The 12,328-nt window shown below is 43.4% G+C and overlaps 2 protein-coding genes across 3 annotated transcripts in view; one reads left to right on the top strand and one right to left on the bottom strand.

The window, feature by feature from the left end:
• ppp1r9alb (protein phosphatase 1 regulatory subunit 9A-like B) overlaps positions 1 to 8,954 on the top strand; it is a 49,205-nt gene extending 40,251 nt beyond the window's left edge. The window contains exons 18-19 of the mRNA XM_063211805.1: positions 4,140 to 4,328; positions 6,632 to 8,954. Coding sequence (XP_063067875.1) covers positions 4,140 to 4,328; positions 6,632 to 6,814 — 372 coding nt within the window. The 3' untranslated portion in view covers positions 6,815 to 8,954. The remainder of the gene's footprint in view (positions 1 to 4,139; positions 4,329 to 6,631) is intronic.
• A 103-nt stretch (positions 8,955 to 9,057) lies between these two features.
• LOC134459452 (integrin alpha-6-like) overlaps positions 9,058 to 12,328 on the bottom strand; it is a 50,331-nt gene continuing 47,060 nt past the window's right edge. Inside the window, exon 25 of one of the 2 annotated variants that reach the window (XM_063211806.1) lies at positions 9,058 to 12,328. This exon is cut by the window's right edge and continues 55 nt beyond it. In XM_063211806.1, coding sequence (XP_063067876.1) covers positions 12,231 to 12,328 — 98 coding nt within the window. In that variant the 3' untranslated portion in view covers positions 9,058 to 12,230. The other variant, XM_063211807.1, reaches the window with a different exon arrangement.

Genomic DNA, 12,328 nt, shown 5'->3' with positions numbered 1-12,328 from the left:
TTGGTTGGGCATGAACCGGCCATAGTAATTGACTAGGCCTAGAAATGCTCTCAATTCTTTCACTGAGGAGGGCGCTGGGGCCTCCTTGATGGCCTTTACCTTTTCTGGGGATGGATGAAGGCCTTGGCTATCCAGTACATGGCCCAGGTATTCAATCTCCTTTTTTCCGAACTCGCATTTGGATTTCTTCACTCTTAGGCCGCACTCCTGGAGTCTCTGAAGCACTTTTTGTAACTTCTGCACATGGTCATGTTCATTTTTTCCTGTTACAAGTAAATCATCTAAATAGGTAACTACATCAAGATCTTTTAGGAGGTTCTCCATAATGCGTTGAAAAATGGAGGGGGCAGAGCTAACTCCGAAAGCTAACCTATTGTACACAAAGAGACCTCGATGTGTGTTGATGGTCAACAGCTTTTTTTGACTCCTCCTCCAGTAGCACTTGCTGGTATGCTGAAGCCAAGTCAATCTTTGAGAATATTTTTCCTCCACTTAAGGTCGCCATCAGCTCCTCAATGCGAGGCAGGGGGTAAGTTTCAGTATTGGCAGCTTGATTAACTGTTAATTTGTAATCACCACAAAGGCGAATTGTATTGTCTTTCTTGATTACAGGCACTACTGGTGCAGCCCACTCGCTATGCTTAACTGGTGAGATTATGCCTGCCTTCTCCAGCCGGTCTAGTTCGGCATCCACCCTGGCTTTCATGGCAAATGGCAATGGGCGGCTCTTGCAAAACTTTGGGGGGACATCTGGATTTACAAGAATTTTGGCTTTGAAGCCATGCAGTGTGCCCAGTTCTTCTTTAAACACTTTTGAATGTAACTGAAGCACTTCATCTATGGACCTTGGTTCATGCATCTCACTCACATGTTTTATTTCCTTCCAATCCAGTGTAATTTTATGTAGCCAGTTTCTGCCGCATAATGCAGGGCCAGCACCTTTCACTACAATTAGTGGTAGCTGCTCTCTTTGCTGCTTATAGTCAATTGTGGCTTCAAACTGACCTAACACGGGCATAGTTTCCCCCGTGTATGTTTTTAGCTTGACACTAGCGACATCTAGCGGCCTTTCTGGGAATTGCGTCAAGTACATTTTTTCAGAGATAATACTCACGGCCGCGCCAGTGTCGATTTCCATCTCGATGTCTTGGCCATCCACTTTAAAGTGTGTTTTGAAAGGTTGCTTGCAGGCTTCACTGGCTAGTGTGAACATTGGCAATTCATCACCTTCTGCTTCCACATATTTTGTGTTCCTTTCTGTTTCCTGGCGTCTCCTATTTGGTTGAGCAGCAGTTGTAGCCCTGCAAGCTGTTTTAATATGCCCGGTTTTTCCACACCCGTGGCATTTCGCGTCTTTGAAGTAGCACATCTCAGAACTGTGATTTTTCCCGTGGCACCGGTAACACTTCCTCCCCGTCGAGTTGAAGGGACGCGTCTCCACCTTGTGCACGGCCTCCGCACCGGCGTCTGGTCTCTGGAGCTGCTCGGCATCCTTTGCGGCCGTCTCCATACTTACAGCAAGCTCGAACGCCTTTACAAAAGTTAAGTTCGCTTCCGAAAGCAATTTGCGCTGGCACGCTTCATTTCTTATGCCACTCACAAAGCGATCCCGTAGCGCGTCATCCAGCGTCGCACCAAACTGGCAACGCATTGCGCACTGCTTCAGCTCAGCTGCGTAATTAGTGACACTCTCATCTGGCTTCTGATTTCGGCGATTGAAACGGAATCTCTCTGCTATCAAAAGGGGTTCAGGCTCAAAATGAGTGGCCATTGTTTTAACAATTTCGTCATATGTTTTGTCCTTCGGTTTAGCTGGCTGCACTAAATTTCTTAAAAGTCCATAAGTTGTCGGTCCCATTACGCTCAACAATGTGGGCACCTGTTTCTCCTCTGCAATTTCATTCGCTAGGAAGAACTGCTCCACTCTTTCAACATACGCCGTCCAGGACTCCGACTTCGGGACAAATTCTCCTATTGTCCCAATTAAAGCCATCCTTCCGAATTCCAGTTTTTTATCCTCGTCGCCAGTTTTCTGTGGTGTATTTTCACAGAGAATAACGCACACGGAGACAGTCAGCCCTTTTGCTGTGAGTTGTGTCTTTACTTCAGGTTAAGCAGGAAGCAACATACAGGTGTCAGGTGTTCCTTAATTAGACTTCCCAATTACCCAAACCCCAATCACGTTTCAATACATCACAGTCATGACGATTTTTTTGCACACCCCTGAAGTTATAAATGGAATGCAAAAGAGACACAAAGGTCAATTCTGGATATTTCTACCATATGTATGGGTGTGCTTATGTAAGGAAGTGAGCTCGAAGCGATGATGCTGTAAGGAAGTGAGCATGAAGCGATGATGCTGCAGTCTGCTTGGCTCTAGTGCTCATAAGAGGGATTTCCAGATTAGCCATATTGCATTGCATTACATTACATCATACTTCAGGCAGCTAACACTTTTTATCCAAAGTGACTTGCTGTTATTAAGGTACAGGGCATTCGTTTACAGTCCCCTGGAGCAATGCGGGGTCATATGCCTTGCACAAGGGATGGATGTGGGGGTGCTGAGGAGCGCCCACATTCTGTCTGGTAGGGGATTCGAACCTGCAACCTTCTGATCATAAACCCATCTCCCTAACCATTTGGCCAGGATTACTTATATCCCTCTGTTGACTTACTATAACAGTAAAAGGTAACACTTTATAATAATGTCTGCTTATAAAGCATTAATAACACTTAGTTACCGGGTAATAATTATCTAATGATGAACAAAAAATTAACAAATGACTAGGAAATGTATGGATATGTAAAATCTTGAATGCATTACTTGTAGATATTTGATAAAGCATTAATAATGCTTAGTTAATAAAAAAACATTTGTTAATGTTTTGTTCATCATTAGTTAAATATTTACTAAGTCTTTACTAAGCAGACACCCAGTGTCACCCAGTAAAAAGCTCCTGCTGTTGACTACTGCTAGTAAGCATCGCATTCAGTGAGATTTTACATGGTCTTACCGTACTGTATGTGCATATGCTTGTGCACAGATCTTGCATGTGTGCATGTGTGCATACCTTCACATAATACTGGAATACTCACACACATACACGCACATACACAAATACACTCACACATATACCCATATCGGACGCACGCACGCACGCACACACGCACGCACACACACACACACACACACACACACACACACACACACACACACACACACACACACACACACACACACACACACACACACACACACACACACACACACTCTACTGTATGCAAACGGAAATGTTATGAGTTCTTTCTTTGACCTCACTCCAGGTAAGTGCAGCCTCAGTGAAGGAGTGAGTTACTCTGTGCCTAGCATACACAAAACACTCTGACCACATTTGTGTCGCCTCTCACTCTCCTCTCCTCTCCCTCTCTTCTCTCACTTTCTCCTCTCCTCCCCTCATTTCCTCACCTCTCCTCTACCTTATGCTCTCCTCTCCTACTCCTCTTCTCACCTCTCCTCTCCTCTACTGCTCCTCCTCTCCTCTGCTCCTTCTCTTTTTTTCCTCTCCTTTTATCTCCTCTTTTCCTCTCATTTTTTCCTCTTCTCCTCGGCCTGTAGTCCTGACCTTCTTTCCTCAGCTCAGCCGCTGGCTGCTCTAGATTTGAGCCTATCCTAATTATATCCCTTCTCTCCTCTCCTCTCCTCTCCTCTCCTCTCCTCTCCTCTCCTCTCCTCTCCTCTCATCTCCTCTCTGCTCATCTCCTCTCTGCTCCTCTCCTCTCCTCTTCGCTCACCTCCTCTCCTCTCCTCTCCTCTCCTCTCCTCTCATCTCCTCTTCTTTGCTGTTGTGTCTCCAGTAACACTTCAATACTTCACACAAGTACACACACAAGACACAACCGCACATGCCATTGCCAGAATAACTCTCCTCTTCACTTTTCTACGGTTGTGTGTGTCTGCTGTTACACATACGTACAGACAGACAGCCCTTCAGACCTGCAACACAGTCACCTCACACTCTCATTGTGATCTGGATAGGCCTATGTCTCTTCTCCCAATGTAATCTCTTACAATAAGTGTTACCCTTCAGCCAGTTTTGATTTTTTGCAATGAATTGATGTGTGTTTTTGCTCATTTGCAGACCTTAGACGATGACCCTCCAACAACCGGCAAGAGCTACGTGTGGCAGAGCCGGCCCTTGTCTGAATGGACCAATCAGCAGGTGTCTCTCTGGCTGATGGGCTTGAACATGGACCAATACATTGCAGAATTCACAGCCAAAGGTGTTGACGGACAGCAGCTTATGGACTTGGACAGCAGCAAGCTGAAGGTTTGTGTGTATTGCAACGCCTGCAGAGCAAGTAGTCTCTAATGGTATCTACTGCCCTCTACTGGAGGCTGTTGAAAAGTGCATGTCAATTCTAAATTCGCTCACTGGTGGCCTAATCGTCTCTGACCTAATCTCATACATGTTGTATGCTGGATGGATATAGTATGTGTTCATTTTTCTTCAAGATTTAAAATGCTAGTGTGTGTATGCACTGTATGTTAGTGTGTGTTTGTGTGTGTTGCAGTACCACAGTTTATAGAGTGAAGGAGAACAAACACACAACTGAAAATGTGTAATTGGTTGGACAATAGATAGATTAATGAACATGAAGAAATAAGTGTTCTCTGAATATTCATGTGTGGGTGAATGAATGAATTGGTGGGTGGGTGGATGGATTACTTTTTTTAAAGATGGCCTCTCAACGTCATTTAATTAATATTGCCGTGTTCCCAATTGTTATTGAATGTGTTACGCGTTGGTCCTGTTTAAAAAAACGTTCTGGTTGCTTTGTTTCAAGACGTTTTTGCAAGCTGGCAAGGTGGCTTGTGGAGAAACGAGAGAGTGTTCCGTGCACAGACATCATATATGAAGACTAGATACGTCATCGCGTATTTCAAGCACGTCGCACAGGTCGGCCATATTAAAGCAGCCTAAACTCTCCACAGACCCTCCGTTACAGCTGAAGTAAACTGAAGAGTTGAAACGTTGGGATACTTGAAAATGTGTACTGTTGCTTCGCTGAAATATTGACACGTGTTTATAAATGGTAGGGCTCCTTAAAACTTACGTGTAGACTGGGGTAAAACGCCCAGGAGAGTAATAGGCCTATGCTTCCCACTTAACCTATTTGTCCAAAAAATTAGATAGACTTACAGCAAATACACATTTTAACCATTGCTGTGCATTACGTTGACGGCATGGATATATTCATTGCATCAAATTATAGACGACAGAGATGACGTACTGGAAGAGAGATTTAGCCTACAGCGCAACAAGTTAATTCTATCTGGATGGCTTTAGCGTCACGACTCATTTTGGACACAAGGTGGAGCTGTCGAAACCAAAGTAGAATGTACCACAAGTGAACGTTTGTTTGTTATTTTACTGAAAATATAAAAGATTACTTTGTGCATTTGTTTATGGGATCTATTTAATTGCCTGAATAAGCCTACTGAATTATATTATACATGATTTTAGACCTATGAACATTATAATATAATGTAATATAATATAATAATAATGTGAATATGCATCACTATGCAGTATCAACATATACTTTCGTTTGGGTTTTTTTATACTGTATAAAAAACCAACCCTTTCGAAAATCGATATAAATTTGAGGGAATTATGGCCATCTGAAGAGTATACAACACCCAAAACTCACTGCAACTGGTTGAGCCAGAAGGCTGCTTTAACATGGCCGCCATGCGCGGACGTTCGACTTGCATGACGGGAACGCGGACGACGCATCTAGTCTTTATATATGATGTCTGTGGTTCCGTGTTTCTCGTGGAAATGCGTCTCTGATTGGCTCACTCCTCCTGCTCTCAAAGAAACGCGTCTCTGATTGGCTCAGTCCTCCAGTTCTTGGAGAGAATGTAATGGGAAACAGAGTCGCCACTTCCCCGGGTGGTACTGCACTATAGGGGCGCCAACGGAGGCGTGCAGGCTCCATTCAGGGCTGTGCTCTTTCGACAGCGACCCCTAGGCGAGCTGCAGGCACGGAGCAACCGGAGTGAGCAGGCTTTATGTATGAGGCTTTGTGCTGTGTGTGTACCTGAGAGTAGCAACCAGCTGATAGCTAAGCTAAGCTATGTTTCGGGCCACCAGACGTTGCTTGTTTTGAAAACAAGTAGAAAAAAATTACTCGACATGTTTTTAGATAAATGGGTCGATATAAACCTTTGTGGGCAACGCCTTCTTTCGACGTGACGAAACTCAGAAAGGCGTTCGTGATTCGCTCGTTTCTCTGCATTATTTATGTAAATTGGGAAACACCGGGAAACACAGCCAGGAGAGTTGACGCACCGCTATGAGAGCCTTGCAAGTGAGTTTAACTTGGGGTGACCGTCCGATCTTCGAAAGGAGTGAGTAAAACTGAGTTTATTGGAAGTTGGCCTTTAATGGTTCAATAAAGAAGAGATGGATGGATGGATGGATGGATGGATGGATGGATGGATGGATGGATGGATGGCTGGATGGATGAGTGGACGAGTAAGGTAATATAGGTACCATGAATGAATGAATGAATGAATGAATGAATGAATGAATGAATGAATGAATGTCTATGACTTTGGTTACAGGAGCTGGGTGTGACCAGCCACAGGGACCGCGCGACCTTGAAGAAGAGGCTGAAGGACATGCGGAAGATGCAGGAGAAGATGGAGAAGCGCAAGGCCAAACGAGAAAAGGAGCAACAGAAGGAGAGGGAGAAAGAGGCGCGCCGCAACGCCAGCAGGCCTGCCAGCAAGGACTCCATCTGCTGAGGTCAACCGCCATCACCAATGACTCTTCGCCAAGGTCATGACCTTTACCCTCGCTCGCTGTCCATTCACAGACTGAGGGTGTTTGCCAAATAAAGAGCCTAAGTATCACCATTTCTTCACAAGACTCCCGGTTTGAACAAAACGACGAGTGGTAGTCCAAAAAGTCCCATGGAGCAACGTGACTTGGACTGCCACAGCCTGCCAATCCACCATTAACCTTGCCATCGTCTAGATCAAGGTCGCTCAATCAGTAGCTCATATCAGTTTAAATGGGGGAAAAGTATGGTGCACATCCCTTGTCAAGGCGCAAGACAAAGACTGATCGATTCTTAAGTTCCAGTACAAAGAAGTCTTCACACTTGAAATCCCTCCACTTCTCTTGGTTCAAGAGCATTTATCAAAACTTTTCTCTTTGCTGTTTGAACCTCTTTCTACTGGAACTTGAGATGCCTCAATCTTGATGCGTAAATCCACTTGAACAGTGGTCCTTAGGAGAAGTCTTTCCCAGAGCCTGTTGTGCCTGAAGCTAGTTCTTTGCTGTTCACTGGTCACATCACAATAATTTTTGTTTCACTATTCAGGTTCAAACGTAAAAGAAATGTGTCCTTATATTTTAGAATGCCTGTCAGCAAGAGAAATATGACCTGAATTTGCAGAGCTTTTTCAGATTGCTGACCTGAAACCTGATTTCATGATCAGTGTTCTGTGTGTAGCAGCTATTCTGTTGGGACACTTTTTCCAAGTTAAACACGAGGCCTATGCCAGAAGGACATGCGAGATATCTGAGCAAAAACGAACAATCCTTTACGTACTGTACTTATGAATTATATGTATCTAATGACGCATAGAAAATCCCATCTAGTCAGGTGACACATCACCAAACAGTGGTGTTGTATGCTTTGCATGGCACTTTGTACAATGCTTTGCATTGCTTTGTACAGTGGAGGGCGCCAGAGATGCGGTTCATTGTACAGCACAAGCTAATGGACCAGAGGGGCTTCCTGAAATAGTCACAAGACACCCCACACTGTAAAAAATAAAGGTTCCTTGAGGAACCCTCAATTCTCACATGGAGAACCCCTAAAGGTTCTCTGATGAACATATGTGCTTGGAAGAACTCAAAGGTTTTCGAAAAGAGTTCTTCAAAAAACGTCTTTGAGGAACCCTTCTATTACCACCGTGAACCCCCTAAGGCTTCTCAACGGAACCTTGGGGTTTTTCCAAGAACGTATAGGTTCCTCAGGGTACCTATGGGTTCCCCCACGGACCAGTTTAGGGTTCACTGAGGAACCTTCACATTCGTACAGTGCCGGCAGGACTTGCTGCTAGTGCACTCCTGGCACTTTAGTACAGCTACTGCTGACTGGACTACAACCAGACAGAGGTTACAGTACCTCCACTAAAAACCTGGTGTTGGAACCTCACAAAGTGGAGGGGAGTGGTATCTAGGACCAGAGGTGTCAATTCCGATTTTGGGAAGTAAATCTCGTTCCTCAGTTTACTTCTAACGCGGGCAACTTCCTCAGTGACAAGCTGGTCAACCTGTCATGACTCATTATGATCTCATAATGATCAGCTGATTCAAAGCTGGTTGGACGAAATCTGTGGCAGGAGTTTTACTTTCTAAGCTCGGAAATGACGCCTCTGTCTATCCTCCCAACTTGAAGGGGAGGGATATCCAGGTTTAGAGGTGTCAGTTCCGGGTTCAGAAAGTCAATTCTCTACCACAACATTTGATCAAACCAGGTGAGTGTAATGATTGCTCAAGATGGGCACACCAGTCACTCTGTGAAGTCACTTGTGTTGGAAGGAAATTATGGCAGACTTTTTGCTTCTGCACTGAATATTTGAAATCTCTGTGTCATATCCAGAATGTTCTGAGTTATAAAGTGGGCACTTGAAAGAGTACATTATCACCACTACTGACATAGAGCAAACTCATTGTTTTTTTATTAATATACAGTAATATAAGGATGATTTTTATAAGATTAGATTAACGGCTGGATGTACATATCTTTTCAGGGACAATTGTTGTACATATTCAGGGCTACTGCACTGCTGCACCTGAAGCTTTGTCGTGTCATTGAGCCACGGTGGTCGTTTTACCTGTCTAATAAATAAAAGTTGTTTTATACAAGTATTTGCTGTCAAAAAGGCCTTTTTGTGACATTTTATACAGGTACAAGGCCATGTAAGAGAAGTGTTTGTTAATGTGAGATGTGTTTGTTAATCACAAAACCGAATAGTTTCAACAGGGGTTTTATTGAGATGCTCATCATACAACATATCAGTTAAGGTACAAAAAAGGGGAAGGCATTTCTCTGAGGCAGACAAACAACTCAATCTTACTGTACGTGTGAGTGCATCGCTGTATGTGCAGAGGTGGAAGACAGTGCATTGTTTTGTACATGTATGTGGGGGTACGTACGGCCACACATGTTGTCTAATGGCTGAATATCCATTTGGCAGCTCCATTGAATCTACAGATTTCAATATTTTATTTTAATTATTATTATTTTTAAATTAATTTTATTTATTTGATTGGACACACAATGGTTTTTCCAATGGGAATTTCCTGGGTGTCTTTTGTTGTCGGATGCTAAAATTCAATGTTCATAGAGTCTCGTCTTGCCAGAATTGGGTAGTGTGAAGTAACGTGTTACTCAGAGCAAATGCCATCACTTCTTATATGTATGTATAGTTCTGTCCATGTGTTTTACTTACAGAACCACTCAATGAGATCCTTAGGTCAACTGCTTAATCTGAGTTGAACCACTAACTTGGAACTCCCCCTAGTTGAGTAACTAAACCCACAGAGTTGCATAGGTCAGACTCAACATGCAGTTGTTTCCTCAGGCCCAAAACCTTGTGCCAGTCAGTTTCACCTCACCTTCACGTGGAGGAAACAATAAGGTTTACCTGTTTCAAGCAGGTGGGGGGTGGCTTTTCTCCAATTCAATATCCTGATGCAAGAGTAACCCGATGGGAGAGTTGACTTCTAAATAGTTTTCTGTGAGAACTTGAGCCAGAAGCTGAGCCAGGCTGAAGGCCAGAGGAAACTCTGGAGGAGGGACATTGAGACAAAATACTTGACTGAAAGGGTGTAAGAGTGCCTTTCAAAGTAGTTCCTCACATCCTTTCTTGTTGCTTGTGACCTCTTGCCTCAGTGTTGCCTTGCCTCCATGGAGAAAACGAGAAAGTTTCCCTACTGCCAACCTAGGCAGACCAACGTTTGGGGATGTTTTTCCCCATTCAACATCCCAATTGCAAATGAGATAATGACATTTTATAGTGTGTTTTTGCAAGATGTTAATTAATAAAACTTTGATCATCAATGACATCTGCCTAGCATCATGAGGTCACTAGCAACAGGAAAGGATGGGTAGAAATAGTTTGAAAGGCGCCCACGATACGATGTGCCGTCATCCATAGTTAAAGGTACACTGTGCAGTGAATGGTCAAAAAAGGTACTACAACTATGCTGCTCATTGAAACTGGGTTGCCTATTGCCAGATTTGATCTTTTCATGAAAGTTTACTAAGTAATAAGCTAATATTTTCTAGTATGGCCAAAGTACTGTCATTTTTGCAGCTAAAAATGGCTATTTCTGGAAATTCAAAATGGCGTGTATGAAAAGCGCAATTTTTCCAGTCAAAATTAATACTTAGAATTTGATGGTGGTGGTAAGTATTCATGAAAAAGGTAACATTAGTGAATGGGTAGCATGAATTCTGGAAATAAACAACTAAAAATCTTACACAGTGTACCTTTTAAGGTGCAACTACATGTAAGAAATGTATGGAAAGTAATCATCAAGGATCCTTACGTAGTAATTACGTTAACATGTTTGCTTGCTGTCGAGCCTTGATTTTACGTGTTGCGTTCAGTTAGCCTAATAAACTTAACCATCCCGTTCTACTGTATGTGTTGATACAGTATTGTGATGGTAACGAAATGCTATTGTTTGATTGGTCATAGCTTTGGCCAAGGCAGCGCAGAGGCAATATGATCCATAACAGCAATTTTGTCCCACCCACAGCCTTCAGTGGTCTGATACGAGTGAGTCCAGACGAAGGTTTTACATTTAGCCTGGCTCGCCAGGCCATATGTCAGTACCACTTTCAGACAGAATCCTACAAGTAGCACCTTCAACATCTCATCCGCAATACTGACAGTCCATCATCAGATCAATGGTAGTAACAATGTCTGAGCTAGTCCTTTGATAAGCTAAACACCTACAGAGAATACAGAGTTCAAATGAATGATCAGACATGGCGTTCAACAAGATATTTACATTCAGTAAAAACAGTCCTAGAAAATTTTAACGGTTAAAAAAAAATCTCTTTTCTTTTATGGACAATCTTCCAGAGTTTGTTCTTTGGTCTATACAGCAGATTTACCTGCTGAAAAATAAATACATACAGAAACATTCAGTTCAAATATATACAAAACATGTATAAAATAATGTTCATCTCACCATTTAAAAAAAAAAAAACAATGTTGGAGAAAAACAAAACAGAATGGAAATATATTGGACCAAAGTTTTTACAGTCAAAATACTTTTTTTTTTGCTCCTTTTGTTAAGTGGAGTGTCATAGTGTGAAATGCGATGGCAGGGCGGTGAAAAGTGTCCCTTGAGAAAAGAGAAATACGAAAAGGTTTTTAAAATTCACAATCATAATTCAACATGTGCAAATAAAGTCCCTCCAAAACAGAATGGAAGAACAAATTCGGGGTACTTTTTTTTTGCTTTCGTCCCCACCCTTTTTGGAAACGGACATGTTCCAGTCTAGACCAGTTGCGTGGAGCTGTAAAGAAAAGGTTTTAAGGAGGGAGCAACTACAGAAGTTTTTTTTTTCTTTCGCTTTTTTCTTTTTTGTTTGGGACGGGTGTTGAAGAGTTGTGGTGGTGCTGAGGAGATAGCAATGGAACAGAAGTATCCCATCTCTAAGTCAAGTCAAGCAGTGGACAAAAACTTCCAGGAAGTGAAAGTGAGTGAGCGTAGTGCATAGATAGGAACACTAGATGGCGTGTCCAGCCTTCTGGTGTGGCCAAACCCTGGGCGCCACCGTCTTGGGCCGGTCTCTTGATATTTGATTTCTCGTGATTTCTCATAGGTTGATGTATACCAGGGCCGCTGCTAAAGTTTTGGAGGCCCTAAACATAACTGGTGAGGAGGCAATCTGACTTAAGCCAGGGGCGGAGCTGTAGGAGGGGCGAGCAGGGCATTTGCCCCTGGGCCCAGGGCCCTCCCGTATTGGTGGTGGGGGCCGTATTATGACTTTGCCAGGGTGTACAGGGGGCCCCATGTACATTTGTTCCGCCTCTGACTTAAGCCATTCATTCCGATGATCTAAAGGAGTGGTCACCGCCACGGTATCTAGTGTTCCTATCTGTGAGGGAAGTGAAGCGAGCGTTACGAGTAGCTCTCGTTCTGGTTCCAGCTGGTCATCCACTGTTTCTTCTCCGGGGTTTCCGCTTTTCCACTCCGGCTCTCCACCTTCTTAATGCGCA

The sequence above is a fragment of the Engraulis encrasicolus genome, chromosome 12 (assembly GCF_034702125.1).
Source record: "Engraulis encrasicolus isolate BLACKSEA-1 chromosome 12, IST_EnEncr_1.0, whole genome shotgun sequence".
Taxonomy (NCBI): domain Eukaryota; kingdom Metazoa; phylum Chordata; class Actinopteri; order Clupeiformes; family Engraulidae; genus Engraulis; species Engraulis encrasicolus.
This window is presented reverse-complemented; position numbering and strand designations above follow the sequence as displayed.